General features: G+C 40.4%; 1 protein-coding gene across 1 annotated transcript in view; it reads right to left on the minus strand.

Moving 5' to 3' along the window:
• The window catches only part of LIMCH1 (LIM and calponin homology domains 1), a 99,807-nt gene that overhangs the window by 62,651 nt on the left and 14,170 nt on the right, over positions 1 to 22,986 (minus strand). The window contains exons 5-13 of the mRNA XM_065405513.1: positions 20,650 to 20,940; positions 18,919 to 19,173; positions 17,453 to 17,797; positions 16,364 to 16,651; positions 15,519 to 15,824; positions 14,084 to 14,347; positions 6,768 to 6,894; positions 1,057 to 1,214; positions 379 to 781 (exon numbers count right to left, since the gene is read on the minus strand). Coding sequence (XP_065261585.1) covers positions 379 to 781; positions 1,057 to 1,214; positions 6,768 to 6,894; positions 14,084 to 14,347; positions 15,519 to 15,824; positions 16,364 to 16,651; positions 17,453 to 17,797; positions 18,919 to 19,173; positions 20,650 to 20,940 — 2,437 coding nt within the window. The remainder of the gene's footprint in view (positions 1 to 378; positions 782 to 1,056; positions 1,215 to 6,767; positions 6,895 to 14,083; positions 14,348 to 15,518; positions 15,825 to 16,363; positions 16,652 to 17,452; positions 17,798 to 18,918; positions 19,174 to 20,649; positions 20,941 to 22,986) is intronic.

The raw sequence follows: 22,986 nt of genomic DNA on the forward strand, positions 1-22,986 counted from the left end.
AAGCCTATAAGGAAATTAATACGCCTGTCTTCAGAGCAGGGTTTGAATACAGCGAGGTAAAAAATTCAGCCTGAGGCACACATCTGGCATGCAAAATTTCAGTCTGAATGGTTAAAGATTCACAAAGTTATAAGCAACTAAAAACAGGGTCTTATAATGTAAGTGTGAGGCAACCTTAATAATAGGCAAAGCTGCCAATACCCCCCATCCGTTTTTCTCTCACCACAAAAAACCAAAATGATGAATTTTGTAATGTATGGGTATGTTGCTTCCCATATTCCTTAAGCCTAAATTGCCTTTCACATTTATGAATTCACGTGACGTATGTTGGTGTTCCTTTGGCATTTAATTGATTTTGACCAGTGCAAGGCATCCTACCTTAAATGTTTTCAAGACCTGCTGCGTGGGTTGTGCATAAGGCTTGGGTGTCAGCATAGGCACAGCCTTGGAGACAACAGTTTTGCTTGGAGATGTTTGGCCTGTTGAAACAGTGGCTTCTGATTCGTTGATGGGAACAATGGTTGCTTCAATCGTGGCAGTGTATTTTGGAGGAGGCAGCGATTGTTGCCGTAAGTATCTCATAGGATTTGGGTCCTTCGGTGGCGATGATGAATTTGGCTCCACTGAATGGCTTCTTTCCAGAATTTTTGGCATCTCCAAACATTCAAGGACAGCTTCGCTAATGGTGAACCTTTCAATGTATTGTTGGAGAATGCTCTCCGCCTCCTCATGTGACCTGGCATTCTTGTAGGCTTCATGCAGCTCCTTTTCTCTTCTCTCTCTGTGTGGGAGGCAACACAAGAAAGATTACCATGCAAAGATTAACACAGAGAGAATTACCCATGTGCACCAAGCCTGAGGTGAAATTTGGGCCAAATTCTCCTCTACAATCCACACTACCATGATTATGTGTAACTGTAAGAGTAGCTCATTTCTTTCCTCAGGCATGATGTCCCCTCTACAAGAAGAGCAACAGCTACACAAAACACTCGAAGCACACAGTAGTAACCTCCCTTGTTCTTAAATATGCAACTGCACTTCCGTAGAACAACCTACTTCTCCTCCACAATTTCTCTGTAAGTCTTGATACTTTTCCTTCGCTCACTTATTCCATCACCGCCACTCAATAATCTTTCCATCTTCTTTCTCTCTGCTTCTTTTTTAATTAGGTCCTGTGAAGCGCTTCTTCTCCGACTTTTCCACCGTGCCAGATCCTATACCAGAAGGGAAGACACGTGCATATTCAGAGCTTTAGAACACTAGTCACAGAAATGTTCAGCTGTGAGGCTGTTACTTAACCAATAGCGGAACACCTCAATCGACAGCTGACTACTCAATAATTGAATGACTCCAGCTGTAGACTGATTTCACATACCTAAATGGCCAACAGTGTAACAATCCTTAATTTTAAAAAAGTGATAAAGGAAATTATAATTTTTTAAAAATAAAAAAAAATTGGTTGACTATTTCTGTCAGTGGGTTTCACTATAGTTTCCACATCTTTGCCAGTTCATTTTTTCCCTATTGGTCATGTCACTAATCTTAATTTGTGATGGACCTGTTATGACTTTCTGGTGCTGCAGTCCTGTATTAAACTGAAAACATTGAGAAGTCCAGTTATCCAAAGATCAGCATATTCATCTTTAGTCTTCATCCTAATGACTATGGGGAAAACCCTGGTAGCTACAGCATGAAGAATAAACAGATTTGGTATAGAGCGAGTGTTGGAGGGTGGAAATCACAGTGATTCAAGAGAATGAAATCCTCCTCCTGCATCACAGGAGGTCAGCAGGCCTGTTCTTCTACCCCCTGTTGCAGCCTCAGGGTAGTAACCTCCCTTGTTGCTTTGCAACTTCTCCACCTATAAGTTGGTTAGTATATCCACAACTCTGAAGATTCACTAACTGTTCCATCCCTTTGTGAACAAAGTAGCCATGCACTGGGGTGACGAAAACCTCAAAGAACACAACCCATGTCATACGGTCCTTGCATCCTCTTTGGTTCATGACTTCAGAGCCTTTTGTGGCCACAGAGGACTATGGAAGAAGATCTGTCCCTATATTAGATACTAGAATGTTATCAACACTGTAAAATCAGTAAGGCAATGTTACAAAGCTATAAAACTATTTTGCGGTCAAATATTACACAGCCAAATTTTATTTTAAGAAAACAGCTTGATATTCATATATAAACAATAGGAAGGACATATTGGTCACTTTGACAACTAGTTTAACACCATTACAAAATTAGTGTACAGAACATATTTCAAGTATCTTTAGCAAGTTATAGTTTAAAAGAAAATCAGCATTACTATGCAGATACTTGTTTCAAACATTATTTCATGAACTACAGAGTTTTCTAACTGGCACTCTAGTCCAGAAAAGATGGTTACCTTTCGTAGCTATTGTTCTTTGAGATGCGTTGCTTCGCTCATGTCCATTCCATTGTGGTGTGTGTGTTCGCGCCAGTGCCGGAAGTTTTTCCCTCAGTGGTATCCATAGGGGACCGGCTCTGGCACCCTCTGGAGTGGCGTGCATAGGCATCGGTATAAGGGGCACCGCCAGCTCCCTGCTCCCTCAGTTCCTTCTTGCCGGAACTCTGACAGAGGGGAAGGAGGGTAGGTCACGGAATCGACATGAACGCATCTCAAAGAACACCAGTTATGAAAGGTAACCGTCTTTTCTTCTTCGAGTGCTTTCTCATGTCCATTCCATTGTAGGTGACTCCCAAGCAGTGCCACCGGAGGCAGGTAGGAGTTCATGGATGTGTTGATTGCAACACAGCTCTGCCAAATCCAGCATCATCTCTCACTTGCTGGGTGATGGCGTAATGTGTGGTGAATGTGTGTACTGAAGACCAGGTCGCAGCCCTGCAGCTGTCCTGGATAGGGATGTGTATCAGGAAGGCAGCCGAAGACGCCTTAGCCCTAGTCGAGTGAGCCTTCACCATCGGTGGAGGCACAGCCTGCACCAACTTGTAACAAGTAGGGATGCAGGTGGTGATCCAATTTGAAATCCTCTGAGAGGACACCAGAAGGCCTTCATCCTGTCAGCTATCGCGATAAAGAGCTGGGTCGATCTGCTTGGTGTGTTCCAGGTAGAATGCCAGGGCACGCCTGACATCTGAGTGTGCAGCCGCCTCTCCGCATTGGTCATTTAAGGCTTTAGACAGAACACCGGAAGGAAGATATCCTGGTTGACATGGAAGTGCGACACCACCTTTGTCAGGAAGGCCGGATAGGGCCGCAACTGGACCTTGTCCTTGTAAAATACCGTGTACGGGGACTCGAAGTGAGGGCTTTCATTTCGGAGACACGTCTCACCAGGGTAATAGCTACACGGAATGCAACCTTCCACGACAAGTGGGAAAGGGAACAAGAAGACATAGGTTAAAAGGGCGGACCCATGAGCCTGAAGACGACCAGGTTGAGGTTCCATTGGGGAACCGGGTCCCAGACCGGTGGAAAGAGTCTTTCAAGCCTTTCAGGAATCTGATTGACATCTCATGCGAGAACACCAATCTACTGTGGATGTGAGGATGGAAGGCCGATATGGCAGCCAGGTGCACCTTGATCGAAGAGAGGGTGAGACCTTGGTGTTTTAAGTGAAGCAGGTAATCCAGGGTGGACTGCAGAGACGACTGGGTCGGGGAGATATTCCCCTCCGACAACCAGCAGGAGAAACGCTTCCACTTTGCCAGGTAAGTTGCTCTGGTGGAGGGCTCTCTGTTCTCCAAGAGAACCTGCTGTGCCTGACTACAGCAGGCTTGTTCCTCTGGATTCAGCCACGCAGCATCCAAGCTGTGAGGTGGAGAGAGGCGAAGTTCCAGTGCAGGAGTTGACCATGATCCTGTGAGAGTAGAAGTCTGGGTGACTGGGAAGTGGCCATCGGGCTGCAACAGTCAGGTCCATGAGCATGCCGAATCAATGCTGGTGAGGCCATGCTGGAGCAATCATAATGACCTGTGCCTTGTCCCTCTTGATTTTTGAGAGGACTTTGATGATGAGCGGAATTGGCAGAAAGGCGTACATCGGGTCCCCTGACCAAGACAGGAGAAAGGCGTTGGATAGTAAGCCTCTGCCGAGGCCTTGCAGAGAACAAAACTGATGAGACTTTCTATCCTGTCTGGTGGCAAATAGATCCACTCGGGGAGCTCCCCACTTCTGGAAGAGCATTCTGACAACCTCCGAGTGAAGGGACCACTCGTGGTGCAAGACAGACGACCTCCTGAGGCAATGCGCCAGCATGTTCCAGATGTCGGGGAGGTACAAGACTTCCAGGTGGATTGCATGCTGGATGCAGAAGTCCCACAGATGGAGGACCTCCTGGCGCAGAGCCGACGATCAAGCTCCCCCCTACCTGTTGACATAGAACATGGGAGCCATGTTGTCCGTCAACACTTGCACCACCCGGCCGGATAGTTGGGAAAGGAAGACACTGCAAGCGATGCGGATGGCTCTGAGCTCCCTGATGTTTATATGCAATGCAAGCTTCTTTCGAAGCCATCACCCTTGAGTCCGCAGCATACCAAGATGTGCTCCCCAACCGAGGTTGGATGCATCTGAAATCAGGGAGACCGTGGGTCATGGGCTCGCGAACGGCACACCTTCCAACACCAGAATTGGGTCAGACCACCACTGAAGAGAGGTAAGTACCTGCAGAGGGATTGTGATGACCTTGTCTAGGTAATGTCTGGCCGGGGAGTAACTGACGCAAGCCACACATGGAGAGGAGGCAGCCTGAATCTTGCATGTCGAACAACATACATGTCCCGCTCCTAGGCTGAGTCCCGTATGGGACTAACTATTTCTAACTTTACACTAAGGGAACTATTAACTACACAACTTTAAACAACTATATACAACAAATTCACTACTAGACACAGAGAGAGGAAAGCTTGCAAAGCAAGGAGACATTCCAACACTGTCACTGGCAGTAAGAAGGAACTAAGGGACAGAGGGGGCCGGCAGCACCCCTTATACTGGCACATACGTGCACCACTCCAGAGGGCGCCAGAAACAGTCCCCTACAGATACCATGAGGAAAAAACTTCCGGCACCACACACCCCAACAATGGAATGGACATGAGCAAGCCCTCAAAGAAAAAATTTCTTAATTGAATTTATCAGTAAACTATCGGAAGGTCCTATAAGCATAATTTACTTTATTAAAAACAAGAATACACACTGTTACTTTTAATTTAGCTTAAATCAGCAAGATACTGATGTTATACTCAAGGGAACGCTCATTAAAGCAGTTCTTCACATGATCCACATATATTTCAGTCCGTAATCCCTTTCTTCAAACGTGGTACTCTCGTTTTCCTGTTACTAATTATTCCTGTTGAAGCAGTAAAACCTTTACTTATTTATGTACTCCCAGTACTGTCTGTTTAGAAATTAGTTTTTCCATTAGCAAATTTCACAACATAACTGCCTCCCCTCCTCTTTTTGCAACAGAGAAAAAATGGATATAATTTGTTTTAAGCTTTTTTATTTTAAATCAGCAGAGCTAGAAAGAAAGCAACTGAAATCTATGAAACTGCAAATCTCTAGCAAACTTACTCCATGGGCATATACTAGCAAGTGGATTCATCAAGAACAATAATGCACCATGAATACAAACAATGTCCTGACCCTGTTCTTAGGATTCCAAGGACACTGAATAAGGGAATTTATAGTAGTTCTTAACAAATATTAGAGCTGTAGTATGCAGTATCAAGAGACAGTCCAGAAAATTCATATACAGTAGCTCAGGGTGCTTTGTATTTCAGCAGTCAGAGTCCCAAGACTTCTCAAATGAAAAAATACAAGTCAGAAGGATTAAATCTTTATTGGGTAACCCCAGTTGATATGGACTTACACCCCCACTCTGATATCAGTAAGCTATTACCATGCTGCATCTATTGCACTAATCAGTCCGTAGTTTTATAAACCAACTATTTTTAGTATTTATTAAACTTTTACTAAAAGCAGTCTCTCAAATGTTTACAAATAGTGTTTTATATATATAAGGAAGTGACTGTACCAATTGCTTTACAATGAAAAAAAATCTTAAGAACAGGATATTCAAAATTAATCATTTAGAACCAGTGCTCCTAAAGTGAATATGTATTAAACCCTTTGGTGCTGATTTACTTATACCGTTTCAATGCTTTCTTGAATGTCTGAGTTTACAGTGATTTGTTGAAATCAGCACCAATACACGAGGGAGCGCACGGGGATGTTTTGAGGGCTTTTATGGGGGTGGAGGGGGAGTTGCATTTTACTTTTAAGTGAATCAAACTTGGGGGGGAATTTTGTTGCCTGGGATTGGACTGAAAAATTTGAATCATCCACCATTATCTTGTCTGCGTGTTATAAGCATAACACTTCATTTATTCAGATTTATTAGGACTGTGCCCATTCTGGGGTCCTTCTGTATTGTTTAGTTTTGCTTTTTGTTATTTATGGATTTGAGCAAGAATTTTTACTTCAGAAAAACAGATAAGAGCATAAGCAGAACTGTTCCCAGCCACAGCATTTTCCAAAGCTTTCCAGGAAGCAAGAGCAGCTTTTTCAAACAGAAAAACTTGACAGAGCCTCATGTCATCCAATGCCAGATGAACTGCAGGCGCTTATGTTTAGCGGCAATCCTAATCCTGAAAACCTCACTCCAGATTGTTTTGTTGAAGAGATTTACACAGTGAATCTGGATTTAGCAGGTTCATTTTATACCTTACTGGAGTGACAAGTGCTGTTGTTGGAGGCAACATTATGCTGTACTCACATCTTGCCATCTATCCTCATCCTCTTTCAGTTGGTTGTGAATATGCTGTAGTTTTTCATGGCGAGCCTTGCTGTGAGGCTGCATCACAGCTTCATCTTCACACCTCATGTCAAACATACTCACACTCCTAAACAAAGGATGAACAATAAGCAGATCATTAGTTTACACTGATTAAATGTTTTAAACCTAGCTCACGTGAAGGTGCTAGAACAAAATCAAATACATCTCTCTTTGGAAACATCCAAAAATCAGAGTATATATCAAAAGGACTTATCGGTTTCCACATGAGTTCCATGTACAACTGCAGGCACATTAGCACCACCCTTCTCAATTATCCCTTGTTTTTAATATTAGATAGAACCTTTTTTTTCCATTATCACTTGTCCTCCATTAATAGGATTAAAAATTTGAGAATGTCTTAAAAATGCTCTATTCAGAGCCACTTTAAAATGCCGAACTTTCTGAAGCTCTCTTCCTGAATCACTTTTGAGAAGATACCTCCAATTTCTCTCTCTCTAGCAGAGATTGGATTTTATTTTATAACAAAACAAGAGAGGTTTGAGAGGTACGGTATTATAGGCAGCATTGCAGGTTAAATGCCAATGGTAAGTAAGCTGTGAGAGTCTGCCCTGGAAAGTGCATGAAGTATGAATGGGCATGTTATAGTTTACTTTTCATGAAGAACCACAATATTATCAGCAATGAGCTATTAATACATCTGTTCTAAGAAAGGAAAGGTACAAACACTGTACAACAGTCATGATCTAGTCCACAACTATTTCTTTATATTTCTGTTCTTATCTTTGGAGAGTTAAAAGGTCATAGTTACATATTACAGAACATCACATATTACAGTATATTAATTTTGTTTAAAGACATTCACATGAAGATACTAAGTATATTATTTTTTGCAGTGCCTGGTACTTGGAAAACACTACCTCATTTGTGCCATTAAAACAATAAGCCATGCAGTTCCATGAGGTAATTCCACAGCATTGTTCAAAAAAACCATCTATAGCTAGAATGAGCCAATCAGCAGCAGAAGCAGAATGAAGATAAAATGGTTAAAATTGCAAGCAACAGTGCACATAGTTATCTATGTATACAATTTAAAAAACAGTCTACAAATTCAGTAATGAAGACTGTTGTGTATGTGTAGGTTTAGTTCAAATCTATATCTGAAGAACCAAGATGCAAATTAACCTTTTTCCAAGGAAAAATAAATAAATGTTTTAATAGTCTTCCATTAATGCATGGAGAGGGCACACCCATAATTCCTATCCACATTAATGGAAGTTACCCATAGACACAGAACACACCCTATAACCCTTAGTTATGTACAGCGAGCATAAGTTATTATTAAGCTTACTAACGATTTTGAAAAAAGCACAGAGAGCTGAGCAGAAACCCTAGTGATTCCTCACTGAGTGTAACTTAAGGGTTGTGTTACTCCAGAATGGGGCACTGTTAAATACTAAAGTCTAAAAGGCTATACGGTTTGTTTGTTTTATTTAACTAACTAAAGAAATGCCATGCACTAAGGGACATTTCAAAAATTTAATTTGGAGTGTGGAGGATTTTTAAAATTTTAACATGGAAATACTGTCACCTCTGATGATTTACTACAATTTAAGAAGTTTGTGAACTCTTACAAATAAGGCCTTAGATAACAGAAATTAGCAATCTCTGGCAAGTGGTCCAAAGGAGTTTCATAAGCCTCCCAAGTCCTGCAGACACAAAGAATAATTCTCATTCAGAGGAGTAAAAAGAGTCCCCCGAACGCCTGATTAGTCATTCCAATTGCCCCCTTGCCAACAGTATCTAATTCTGCCAGCTTCTCTGTCACACAGTACTTGGGAATTAAGTCCTGTAACATATGGCAATTGGGCAAATACTTCTACACAGGGAGACATAATGGAGAAGCTAGCTTTCCCTCCCAGCATTAGTCAGGTTCTCAGAGGGAGAAGTATGGAGGAGCTGCATCTTAAGGTATTGTGCTCTGCTCTAATAGCACCACACATAATATATTTAAGGAAAGCTATTTATCCCCCTTGCTGTAGTGGAACAGGCCCTGGATTGGCATAAATAGTCTTCTCTTCCTGAGAAGAATTATCTTGAAAGCAAGGAAAAGAAACCTGGACCATGAACTACTGTTCAAAGATAAAACGTTTTTCTCTCATCAACTGAAAATGGCCATTAGGGAAGAAGTTCCCCACAGCATTCTTCTCCTCATTTATAATTTAAAAAATAATCAAACACCCCATTCAAGTAGATGGGTGGCATCTCTCATTCAATCGTCTATTCGATGGAGCTAACTTAACTCCTGGCTGCCATGCAACTGTGTGCTGGAAAGAGAACGGGGGAAAAGAAGGTGCAAAGAAGAGGGAGCATTGGATCATGCAAAGTCAAATACATACGGTCATGAGTTCTCCACCTGTAAGAAAGTTCTGTAGCTAGTAGCCCAAGTTATTTTTGGAAGTTTGGGATTCAGTGAGAGCAGACTGACCTTTCTATTGAATCTGGTGTTCTCTCACAGACCTGGACATATCACTGCCAAGAGCTTGCCTAGACTACAGATATTTTCTGGTGGGCTGTGTCCTAGCATTGACGTCACTTATTTTCAAGCCTCTTATGTTATTCTCCTAATTTAGAGTTGTTCTTGAGAATGGTACCACATTTTTTTTCATCTGCTTCAAAGAAGCCCAAATACCACAAACACAAATAAAGGGCTGAAATAGCTAATTCAGGATCATCATAAATCTCTGGTAAGACAAACCCCAATGACTTCATAGAACACCATTTAAATGAGAATATGGTGAATAACAACATTTTATAAGAAAGAAAATGATTATCTGTTAGAAATGTGTAGACAGGATACTCATTATGTGGTTGCATTATAGTTTTATAGACATGTCAAGACTCACTTTTTTTTTTTTTTTTTTTAAATAAAGTGTGCTGCCCGCCAGAGAGTAAAATTGAAGTAAACAAGCACATCTCAGCTCACATGGGCCTGTCAGGTTCATGGTGAAGCATAAACCTAAAATCAACACTAAACTGTCATGCTACCAAGAAGTGTCAGCCTTCTTTTCAGGGGAGATGGGACTGGTCAGCAGCATTGGTGCAAACCTGGCAGAGGGGAAAGGCAGGGACGAGAAATGTCTTAGGCCTGGTCTATACTAGGAATTTACAATGGAATAGCTACCTCTCTCAGGGGTGTGAAAAATCCACACCCCTGAAAGGGCATAGCTATCCTGACCTAACCACTGGCATAGACAGTGCTAGTTTGATAGAAGAATTCTTTCTTCAACTTAGCTACTGCCACTTGGGGACGTGGATTACCTATGCCAATGGGAGAGCCCCTCCTGTCAGTGTAAGTTGTGTCTACACTGAAGCATTACAGTGTTGCAGCTGCGTTGCTGTAGCATTTTAAGTGTAGACATACCCTTACCAACTTCCACCCTATAGCCAAAATCTGACAGCTCTAATGCCTGGGCACTTACAATGAAATGTCTCTTCACCTTCCCCTAAAACACGATGCCCTGCCATTACTGCTCTTCACCACTTAATACAGGATCAAACCATTCTCTATGTCTCCCTCCACCTGTTCAGTTGGTGTCAGCCAACTCCTGGGTTGCTGTAGCCAGCAAAGCCTGCAGGGGGAGGAAGCAGCACAGATATTCACACTTCCTCCTTCTGCCCTGAAACAGGCCTCGCTTCTCCACTGTGGATGAGGTTATAGGCAGAATAAGTCTGGTGAGTGGGAGAGAGAAGGAAGAGCACCTGGGGAAGAGAATCCCAGTGCATGGCAAGAATCTGGGGAGGGAGAAGTGAAAGAGAATGAAAGCAGGCTTGTTTTTTTCTGCCAATAGCTCAGAGCAACTCCTTTGGTAGAAGAGTGAAAATCTAGGAATATCCCCACACTGAATTTTCCCCAAACCATTCCAGTGAGGATGATGCTGACCTCTGTCCCCAAAGAAGGAGCTGTCCAGCCCAGAACCCAGCAAGTCTACAGAAGACTGGGGCATCCAAAGACGGCCCTGCTCCTCCACAGCAGTTCTAGTATCCTTGGCAGTTCCTAATAGAGCTGCACTACTAGGGCCTCTACTAACAAGTGGAGGTTTCTCAAGAAACACAACACAGGGTCTTCACAGAGAGTATGTCTACACTGCAATTAGACACCACGGCTGGCCTGTGCCAGCTGACTGGGGCTCAGGCTGAGGAGCTGGTTCATTGCAGTGTAGACGTCTGGGCTTGGGCTGGAGACCAGGCTCTAGGACCCTGCAAGGTTATAGGGTCCCAGAGCTTGGGAGTCAGTCTGAGACCGGAAGTCTACTCTGTAATTAAACAGCCCCACAGCCCAAGCCTCACAAGCTTGAGTCAGCTGGCACAGGCCAGCTGTGGGTTTTTAATTGTAATGTAGACATACCCAGAGAGGATATCAACTGCCTAGAGCTGTATTGTCCTTCCTACTAACCTGGGTAGGGCTATTGGGGAGATCAAGATAAATGCCTCCTTCTTTCCACCAAACCACATTGTCCTGAGGACCAGGACAGGGAATATTCAGTCTTGGGCCAATGACAAGATTAAGGTCTGACACCTATCAACCCACCAGGTCTAGAAAAAAGGAGTTTTTATGCCACTGGAAGGAGAGTTTCCAGCTTCCCACTTGGACACCCAGCACTTGCTTCTCTGACAGGTCTCAAGGTAATGGGACTTAAAAGCTGTGGCATATTTATGTATAGAAGCGTGCATTTTAAGAAGTGTTTCAGATGTATTTGTTTTTTGAGGGTTTTTTTCTCCTTCTGAGCCCTGCACTGTTGGATTCCAGCTGGCCAAGACATTTAGCTTTCAGCTTGAAGGATGCAATCAAATTTTCAAAAAATCTCTTAAAACACTGGTAAAATAGTTATCCTGTAAAATGTGGCATATCTGGAATCGACAATAGTGAAGTATAAAGGATTTTTATCTGCATGAGTTTGGAATGAACAGCATAATTCATTTATAACACTGCTATTCTCAAGTAATGTGACCATCTCAAACCCATGCCAATAAAGCCTTCATAGAACACCTTCATGTAGTCTCTCTCATATGTTTATTCATATGAATATATGCACATATGTGGGTGTTCACAGACAAAAACATTATGGAGTGGCAGAAAACTACTTGGCTAGGTACAACCACTTTCCATTGTAAAGCCCCTTTTAACAACTCCAATAACTGATTTTAAAAACTGATGTGGCTTAAAAATTGACACATTTATTCTGAGATGAAAAGAGAATTTTTCTGCAAAGTCAGAAGGAAATTCACAGTATTTCTGAGTTACAGATCATTTAAAAAAATACACAACTTGAAATTCTGACATTTGTCTTAACACGTCTTTCTCTAGCATAATAATAGCATGCTACATGTAATTTGCTTGTTTTTTAAAAAAAAAACCCTATGTAGTGTTGATATTTATACACATGAAAGAACAGCATTTAATTTGAGTCGGAATTCAGGTGGCTGTGTGAATTTCGTTGACATGACAAGAATGTGGTTTAGTTATTAGGTGGATAGCATAAGATGTCCCTAACAACTCATTTCTTTGCTTTTAAATGTTTGAGTTTCGTAAGTGAGGTGATAAGTAACTACACTTTTCACCTAATAAACTTATTTTTAAATGAAGTTTTTTTGTTTGAGATTAAAATGTGCTTGAGTTTTCTTCTAAGCACCAAATCCTTACATCACAGCTCTATCCTTAAATTAAGACAAATCTCAAAGTGAGGGACTAGGAAATCCAGTGAAGTTGTATAGGTTATAATAGGCCCAACCTCGAAGGGATTTAAGAGATGGTTTTAGCAAGGCATGACTAATTAGCAATTTAAGATTTACTTTCCTAATTAATATTTGGAGATTACCAAAGGACTTCATTTACACTACTTTTGACTTTATTTTTCAACCAATCAAGATACATACCTCCTCAATTTACCACTCCAGAATCCAAACTTTCCAAGACGTTTCCCAGATCTAGTTCTAACTTCCCTTACTAGTAATGGATTAGAGGTGATGCAAACCCACAAGTAAAAAAGAAGAAAAGATCACACCACGTTTTTTAAAGCAGCAGTGCATATTAGTGTCATGCTGGGTTTTTTAGTTCTTTTCTGCAATATGAACACATATTGCATTCCACCTTCAAGTGCTATTCTGAAACATTTATGTGTCAGAACACAGCAAAATAATAATGCATCAACTGCATTTTAAATTAGTAGTAAGTATGGAAAGCATGCAGCTTAAGTTGTTTAAAGCAACCCTGTGAGCATAAGACAACTTACTCTGCGTCATCAGACACAGCAGTTCTGGGGCCGAATCTACAAGACCAAATATAAAATTAGATGGTTGGTAAAAACATGAAGTATCAATTGCAATCAAAGCCACACAGCTGGGCAATTTTCATTTGAATCCCAAAACTCTTCATCAATCAAGTGGGCTGAAAAAGAAACATGCCACTCAGAGGTTATACAAACAACAAATGAGACTTACCCAGTCACACGAAGGAAACTATGTAGAAACAAAGCCATTTTTTCCAAAATATAAAAACTGTGGTGAAATACAATGTAAAATTGTTTGTAGAAAGTAGCTCCTGATGGAGACTATGGTATTAGATTAACTGTTGTATTAGCTAGAGATACATGCAATTAGTCTTGACATAAAAACTCTATTGAAACATTCCATAATACAATGTTCAGAATCATCAATACTGAAAACAGGTAAAACAAGTATCATGCACAGTGAGTGAGCCACACTATTCCACGCTTTTTCGCAAGAGAAAAAAAGTCATCCTTTGAATTCAAATACAACATATGCCAGTGTTATTCACAAAAGTGCATAGTTTGCTATTAGACTCATGCATATGACGTGTATTTGTTTTGAATCATGGAAGAACATCCAGAACACCAATCAGCATCCTTACCAGCTTCAATTTCTGTTCAAGAAAAAGCAAACTATACAAATCTAAAGATGCCACACATTTCAGTAACTTGCTTTTCCTGGAAGCTCCAGACAGAACTTCTTCCAAATCTTTTCCACAAGCCTTTTTTGCATTTTATACTTTCATTAGTCAAATATTTTCTTCCATTAACTATAGAAAAGAAATCAACGCCCCACTTGCAATGATTTTATTTGTTTCAAAAGAGTACATTACTGACACACAGTGTTTGCAGTCCAGCCTAAAATAAGCCAGGCAAGTGCAAAACCTAAATTCTGTAGTGTGCACACACTCTTAACAGATACAGAGGGCTGCACAATATAAGCTGAGATTCACTTAGTAAGGAGCTCACGTTTGCAGGTGTTCGTCTCTGGATGACAACACTTTGTTTCTCTCAGGAACTTCCTGAAGCTGTGAAGTTTGATCTGAGTGAATTTGATCAAGACTATGACTACTCATGTGAACAGTGGAAGCCACATCTTGTCCTGTATCAGGGAGATGTTGTCTTTCTTGTTCTTTTTCTTCTCTGTGTTGAGGCTGCACTGCCAGTCTCTGAGGACTGTTAGCACAGATTTGTGGACATTTTTCAGGGATGAATGAGCCAGTGGTGGTGGTGCTAAGAAAGCAATTTAAAATTTTAGTTTATAATTATGATAAATGGTTTTTTATATACACATATATGATATAAAGTCAGATGAACCAGTAAGTAATAAATAGAATTTCACAAGCTAAATGTATTAGGGGCATGCACAGTGGAATTTTGATAGTGAGGTAAGAGCTTGTAATTCTGCTCCACCAACCTAGAAGGAACTTCAGCCCTCTTTGTTTCATCCAAAGATGCAAACCTGAAGTACCACAGTTTATTTTAACTAAGCTACACCAGCACCAGGTTTTTTCAACCTCAAATTACTCTGTCTCCACTCAGGGGGAGAAGCCTTTCCCATAGTAGCTAGATATAGGACTAGGGAAATGGACTCTCAGGATAGAATCTGGACAATGATGCAGCCATCATTTTTGTAATCTTGTGTATCTTTTCCTTTTCAACCACAAACTTTGCATTTCAACCACCATCCAGAAGCTGAACAGCAAGATCCCTTCAAAACTCAGTTTGGAGTTGCGCTTGATTGTCAACAGGTGTAACTATTGTCACTCACAAGGCTAACCCTCCACTCCTCCCATACAGCCCTATCCATTGGGAGCAATGTGCCTACAGGCACCACAGCCTGATTAGAAGGGATCTAGTCCCAGAGTCGACATCTTCTGCTTGGTAGCTGATAGCAAGCCAGCCCTGCACAGCCACCTAATTTATTGAACATCATCTATCCTCCTCAAATCAGTATCCTCAGTATGGACTTTCCTGGTTCTCTTGATGGAAAACATGTGTTTAATAATAATTAATTATAATTTATCTAGATATAATTAGTGTATTCCCAGGATATAGTAATTACCAGACTGGATCAGACCAGCGATCCATCTAGTCCAGTATCCTGTCTCCAACAGTAGTCAGTTCCAAGTGTTTTATAGGAAGATGCAAGAATCCTGAAGTGGATAAATATGGAAGAACAATCTACCCATGGGGGGCAGTTTCTGCTTAACCTCCTCAGTTAGGGGTTGGTTATGCCCTGAAACATGAGGGTTTCTATAAATAACCCTATCTAGTGTAACTGTGGATATATTTTGGAAACAGAAGGTTATAACATAACTAACATGTTTCAGTGAAACATGAGACTCGCCTCTAAGATGCAATTATAGTGAGGAAAGAAACTATTGGAACAAAATAACTTTACCTCTTCACTTTCTTTTCAGGCTTTACAAGTTTCTTAGTTCTCTCCTGGCTACTCTGCTGCTTTGAAAAAGGAACTGGAAGGAACTGTTTAACACTTGGTCCAGGCTGCTTTAGAAAAGCTCCAGTTCTTCTTGCCATCATGTCATCTCTTGGATCTGGAATTCTCACTTGGTGTTTTGAACCACCCCTACTCTGGTCAGGATCTTTCAGTTTCTCATGGCTCTCGTCCCTTGTCACATTACAGCCCACGGAGACAGGTGAAACTGTTCCATGATGTTGTTCCATTGTGCAATTCAAGGGCAAACTGCTGCTGAGGCAATTTTGGGTACCATTACTCAGAAGACCATTGAAAAAGATGGAAAACTAACATTTTTAGCAGCAGCAGCACAGGAACTGTGAACAAGAGGCAATTATGGTGAACAGCATGACATACACTACTCTTTTAAGCAAATGAGGAATTAGATTTTTTTATGCAGCCCATATTTACAGGTAAGCAATTACTCATTTAGAAGCCTTAATAAAATCTGGATGAAGAACTATGGATTGCCCAAAAAAACCCTCCAAAAAGATGAATAACCATGTGCATGCTAAACTGCAATTAGCAATCCAAGTCATTACGTGTAATGAAGAAAACAAGCTGTTTCATGTTCACAGGGTGCATTCTTGTAAGTAATTTCATGAGCTGAATACATGCCACAATTGGATATGAAATGAGTAAAATGCATCCTAGCTTCTGTCTCTCTCTTTTTTTTTTTTAAAGGAGTGGGACAACATTACACACTGACCCAGTTAGCGTTACACACAAAGCAAGCAGAAAGCTCCGTTTTTTGGCTTCCATTCTCTGACCTTTCTGCTTTCTGTGGAGTCTTCAAGTCTCTCTTATGAATTACTCCTTTCTGTTGCTGCAGAGGATGATGGGCAACTGACATGGGAGAATATGGCATACAAACCGGGCTAGTCTGCCTCTGAAAGGTTCCCATCCTTCTAGCCATCATATCATCTCTCCCATCAAGCTCTTCCTCCCTGCTTTCATGCCCTTCACTCAATCTGCATGGAGTTTGGTTCTGAGAGACAACACAGGCAGCCAACTGGATTCCTTGGCAATATTCATCTGTACCTGACCGTGCTACCTCACTAGTAATACAAGATTATTGAGAGCAGGGGGAAAAAGAGGAGATGGATAATGAAAAATTAGTCCACGGTGAAGTGAAACATATGAAAGTGGTAAGAAGAGAGATCCATTTCATTTTTATATCTAATTTTACTAACATTTCAGAATAAATGAATTTAGTTGACTGAGTAGTTTGCTAGTGGTGTCAACTAGCAGTTTCTTGCTATGATGACAGGCTGAATGATTAGAGAAACTGAAGCCAATTACATGTAAATTCTGGTCAAAGTGTGTAACTTCTTAGCACTGTCTTTCCTAGTTAAATGCCAGAAACAGAGTCACATAACCAGTACAGCTCAGTTTTAATAAGCATACTTCAGAAGATTTCAGAGCTCTTCAAGGGAAAAATAAAAATAATCTTCAAGGGGGAAAAAAATCAGTATTGCCAGAACCTGGAGTGAAAGCTGCACTACAACTTCAAATACATAAGTAGCATATGAAGCAAAAGCCTTGGAATGCAAAAAAGAAGCAGGCATAGCTAATAAGATTCCTAGTGGAACTAGTGATTTGATACCGATCAAAAATTCAAGTGTGACTCTCAGAATAAGTTTGCACAATGTTGCTCTACATGACCCTAGATCTCTCTCTCTCAGATTCTGTGAAGGCATCAGATAATTTATTACAGCTCCAAAATGCTGAACGAGCCTGTGTGCATAAGGAGCTCCTAACTACATCCTGCCATCCTTCCCCATGCAAGTCAGCATCCTGCAAGAAGCAGCTTCATTTTGGATTCAGCAATCTGTTTCCTAGACAACAACATTAAATACCTGGAATCATTTTGTGGCCTGGAGACTTCATTATTATGTCCAATGGTAGTGAGGCTGCAGGCAGTGGCAGATGCAAAGGTTTCATGGCAAATCTGTCTCTCAGCACTTTCCCTCCCAGTCTCCTCTGTGGTTTCACTGTTGGATGTGGCCCTGGCAATACTAAGCTTCTCCCATTTCTGTTGATCAATCTCAGTCACTGGCCCAAAGTGCACAAACCTCTGCTTGGGGCTAGAAGCCTTTTTGTATGCTCTTGCTTTACAGCTAGCAAAATCATCATGAATGGCTGCTTCCACTGCAGTTTCAGCGGATGGTTCAGGATCCTTGGAGCATTTGAGGTCTTCTTCACTAGTCAGAACCAGAAACAAAGGAATCAAAGGAAGTTACAAGACAAAAGAAAAACCAAGAACAAAAATAACAAATAGCCTAGCAAACAGCTTAGTGTATACTGAGGGCTCTTAGATCCAAAGCCAGAGCATATAGAAGGAGGTGAACTGTCCATATGGGCTGGAAGCCAAGAGATAGCATAATTCCTCCAGACAAACTGTGGGAAGCTTGCTCTCTAGTGGCCCCTCCTACTTTTTAGGAGTGTAGTATATGATACAAACACACCCTAAGCACAAGATGTGGATCCATAGCCATGCCCAAATCTAATCGGACATGTCCCCATGTGCTGTTGGGAAGTGCTAGCAGACCCCTGTTATCCTCAGGGAATGCAGATGACCATGTAATAGCTGCTTCCTGCAGTGAAGCATTAGGTGCTCCCTACGCCTTCTCCTTAATACAACGCCATGAAAATAACCATAATTTGGTCCTGAAATATTGTGGTGTTAACAGTGAAGCCAAGGATGAAATTGGAATATGAACTCCTTCAAATTTAAGTGGGGGTTTGAGCTGAAACCCAGAATCCTTGCCTAACCTTAACTGTTCAGGGTCTAAGTTGAGTCTAAATTGCAGAAGGGGGATATTTTGGATGTGGCCAAAATGTGAACAGAGTTTGCAGGATGTTGGCATCATCACACTCAAACTTTAACCCTATCACAAATCAGTTTGCAACTTTCAGCTCCTAAGTAGTACTATATACCACTATTGCTTCTATGAGAAGAAAGGACAGTTAGTGTGGTGGTTTATATTAGGACTGAAATCACCCAATAACCAAGTCAATGAAAAGAATGCCTGTATAGATGACTACATTTGGCTAGAAAATGGAATGCCTACCACTAGGCAGGTGAGGGGTTGCTATCCTTTGCTGGAGGAGTTCCAAATCACTTGCATGCATTAGTAAGATGCTTGGACTTATTTTGCATATTTGTTAAGCTCTGGTTTTGTATTTAAAGAACCATTTTCAACACAGCACTATTCAAGTAAAAAAAAAAAAAAAAAAGCCACTCAAGACATTCAAACAATATGAACTCATATTTCCCACACTGCCATTCCAGATTCACCCATGACCCTGGAAAACAATATACCTGAGCTCCTCGGACACTTTCAGTCTGTCCCACGTCTCCAAATCTGCTTGTGTTATAGAAGCTTTCACAAATACTGGAGACTCTTGTTGCTGGGTAAGGTTACTCTGAGTCTTTCGTTTAGCCAGGTCATCTCTTTGAATATCAGGTACTTTCACCTGCTCTTCCTCCTCCGACTCGTTATCCTGAGACTGCAGGAATGGGTTTTCTTTACGTGTCACAATTTGCCTCGCTGATGCCATATGTACCTGGTTTGCTCTAATTTAATGCACATTCCAAATCAGCAAGAAAAAGCCATTTTGAGGAGTTAGACAATGATAAGTGGAATGTCAATAATGGCGGTTCAGAGTATAAGAACAAATTGAAATGATGAATAAAGTAGAAAGGTTGGGGTTTCTTTGAGCAAGCATGCACTCAGTTGAAACTGGGACTGTTTCATGTAGACTACCCTGTGAATTCTAATGAGACAGATTCATTGGATGATTATAGTTTTGAGTTTAACCCAGACAAGTAAATCTGGAATCACTGCAATAGTGTTTAATTCAGTAATGAGGTTCATTCTGATAGTATGAGAGTTGGACATCATAACCTATTAAAGTTATTGTAATGATTGCAAGTTTCATTCCTGAATGTACCAGAGCTGGAGAATTCTAATGTGGTATATTCTCCAGATGCCCTTCCAAGATATTACTCACATGTCAGAATGCTTACTATAAATGTGGATGTGCCAGATTGTTACTGACTGGAAGGAACATTTTATAAAACTGAAAACAACATGAACTAATTAAAAAAAAGTTCGGAACATCTCAGCTGTAGGTAGACCGATTCTAACGATAGGTTTGCTTAATGTTACCTGTATTAGTTCAAATTTAGGATTAAATATAGATCTGGAGATCTAGTGTGAAAACCCACAAATGATAAAATAGAGTAATATAAAATAAATATTTGTATTTCGTTTCATTTTTTCATTAGTGGGTTTTTACACTAGACCTCCATGTATTTTATATACACACCCCCCACATACTATCTAAAAATGCCTCATGTAATAGCAACAAACACAAGCAGATGTGCTTATGTTCTACAGAAGATGGTTGCCTAACAGAAGTGTCTATAGCATAGTTAACTTTTCCTAATCCCAGTATAGCACTGGATTGGAATACATGGAGTGTTAAATTGGAACCAATCCGTCTATTTCCAAAATAATGTTAAACAAATTCTGCCACTAATTACATGGTCCCATATCCCATTTAGTTCTCAGAGTGCTGTATATGTATAACCTAGCAGAGGATTTGGCCCTTTCTTTACACAGATTCAAAGAATAGTGTTAAATTAAAAACCATATATATTAAAACAAACATTTCCTTATTTATATCACAAATGTTCATTAGATTATTGAATTTACTCTCTTTAGAGTTCACATTCTAAAATTTACTTTTCACAATTTATATTCATTGCCGGATTTCTCTCACTTTGAACACTGAAAATATGCAGTGTGCTTTTCTTTTTTTAAATTGTAAGTTTCTAATCAGTTTCACTTTCCAGTTCTCAGGTTCTAGTGCAATTCTACAATGTCTCAACTGCAAACACTAGGATAATGGAGAATTTGTATTGATTTTTATGGATGTTTATTTATCCATTATTGAAATTTTGGGCCAGATTTGTTTTAGCTACCAAACAACAGTATTTCACATAGAATTAAATATTACAATAGACAGAGAAAGGTAGTTTGCACACCTGGCATATTCCTGTTTTTCCTTCTGTAATGGCTTTTCAGCACCTTCCAGTTTACCTTTATCTTTATTTGTACAGGGCCCAACTAAAAACTGGTTAAATGACACTGTAAGTTTGGGCTGATTCAGTCTTGCTCTCCGGGCTGCAAAGTCATCCTTTTCTAGATCAGGAACTCTGAACACTGCTTCATCTTCTGATCCAGAATCCTTCCCTTGACAATGCATCATAGAGGGTTTCTCCTTGTGAAGAATGATGTCTGGGGTAGGTTCACTATCTTCATATATTTGCTTTTGACTGACACAGAGCAAAATTAAATGGAGTTCCAGATGTGAAAAGGGGAAAAATGTCAACATTCTTTCCAGGCCATAAAATAAGTGCTGTTAGTCAAATGTGCTCAAAGCTGCTGTTAGTTTAGATGAGGCCTTCATTTATTTGTTTAGGGCACAATCCTGCAAACCCTCCACGAGGAAAGCCCGAGGAAGTCAACTGCAGCTCCAAACATGAACAGTTAGAAGGATCAGGCCTTTACGCTATTATTTTAGCCACAGATGGAAAAGTAGAGAACACAGGCTCCAAATTATACATTCAGCCATTAAGTGGTGACATTATTCTTACACACTTTAGGTAAATGAAAATAGCTTTAGTATAAAACTACCAAGCTCATTTCTGATCATTACTGTGGAATCCTGAGATACCTAGAATTCACCACCCTGGCTCTTAAATGGGACTGCCAATTTTTCTGTATCCTGGGCAGTCCTTAAGACTGGTCCTTTCCCCTCCTGTCCCCCACACTTTGATTTTCCCACTTTGTAAAGCAAGAAGCAGGTAATTTCTTTTGAAAAGTAAGCAGAAATGAGCCCCTCTCTCTCTAGACTTGGCAGACTTCGATTTTTATAATTTTGATGGATAATATCAATGTTTATTTTTAAGCATTTTTTCAATTTAAATCTTCACAGTTGTGGGAAATTATGGGGGTGTCAGATAATGGAGGGTGTCAGACAATAGCTCAGTGGTTTGAGCATTGGCCTGCTAAACCCAGGGTTGTGAGTTCAATCCTTGAAGGGGCCACTTAGGGATCTGGGGCAAAATCAGTATTTGGTCCTGCTAGTAAAGGCAGGGGGCTGGACTTGATGACCCTTCAGGGTCCCTTCCAGTTCTATGAGATAGGTATATCTCCATATATTAATAACTTCTTAATTACAGTAGACACAGATTCAAAAAGTTAACATTTTATAACCATTAAAACACGAACTGCCAACCTCACATGTCAAAATATACAAAATCCTTAAATCAATCCTTAAATCAAACTCTAACAAGTTCTCAAGCAATTTTCTTACTTTGTCTCTCTGTAAATTTCGATTATCATCTATGGAAATATTTTCATCAGTTTTTGTGTGTACGGTGAAACAGATACTTATCAATAAAAATCTAACCCTTCTAAACAGGTCTATTACAGCATTGAGACATAATGCTGTGTTTTAGTGGTCCATTAATGCCTGCATTCTGGAGACAGTGCCTTCAGTCACCTAAGACCGATACTGATGTACTAATAATATGGCAATATGGCTCTTGATTTCTGGACACCAGAAAAAGATTATTTCTAAATCACGCAATATGCCCATCCAATTTGAGTTACTTTTTACAAGAGAAGATAATGAAGAATAATTTACATACTTCTATCCACACTGGGGAAAAAAATCAAAAGCTTATTTTTCTAGTTTTCTAGAAATCACTAGAAAACTAGACATGAAGACTTGAGTGTTACAAGATAGGTCAATATAGTAATATTACTAGGTTCAGACATCATGCCTCTTATTTTTCATATTGCACACCTTCTAAGTCAGAAAATATGGTAAAGTGAAGACACTTAAAATAATGGCAACAGCTCAAGAGTCCACACGTTTCCCCTCCATTTTACAATCAATAGTTAAAATTGTTTATTGTAATTTTTTTTAAATGCAAGTTTTCTAAGCATTGCAAACCCATTTTTATCTCCGACTATCTATAGTCCCAGCTGCCCTTTCAGCAAAACTTTAACAGTCCCAATTTAGATTTTAAAACAAAGATGAAATAGAAGGTTTCCATCAGGCCACAGAATGGTGCTGAAAAGTCAGCCAGGCATAGGTCCATGAATGAAGGGAAACAGTTTAAAACTGCCTCTCTTTTCCCTGAGATGCTAGTAGGTGTCCAAGTCACTTTCAGTTTTGCGTCTATTTGTTGGCACAGAGTTACTGTGCTTCTTGTTATATTGGTAATATTATCCAGTATTCCAGTCCTTCAAATCCAAGGCCACTCAGTGGGCAGTGATTGTCCAAATCCAGTTTTATAATTCCAAGAAAA

The sequence above is a fragment of the Emys orbicularis genome, chromosome 5 (genome assembly GCF_028017835.1).
Source record: "Emys orbicularis isolate rEmyOrb1 chromosome 5, rEmyOrb1.hap1, whole genome shotgun sequence".
NCBI lineage: Eukaryota > Metazoa > Chordata > Testudines > Emydidae > Emys > Emys orbicularis.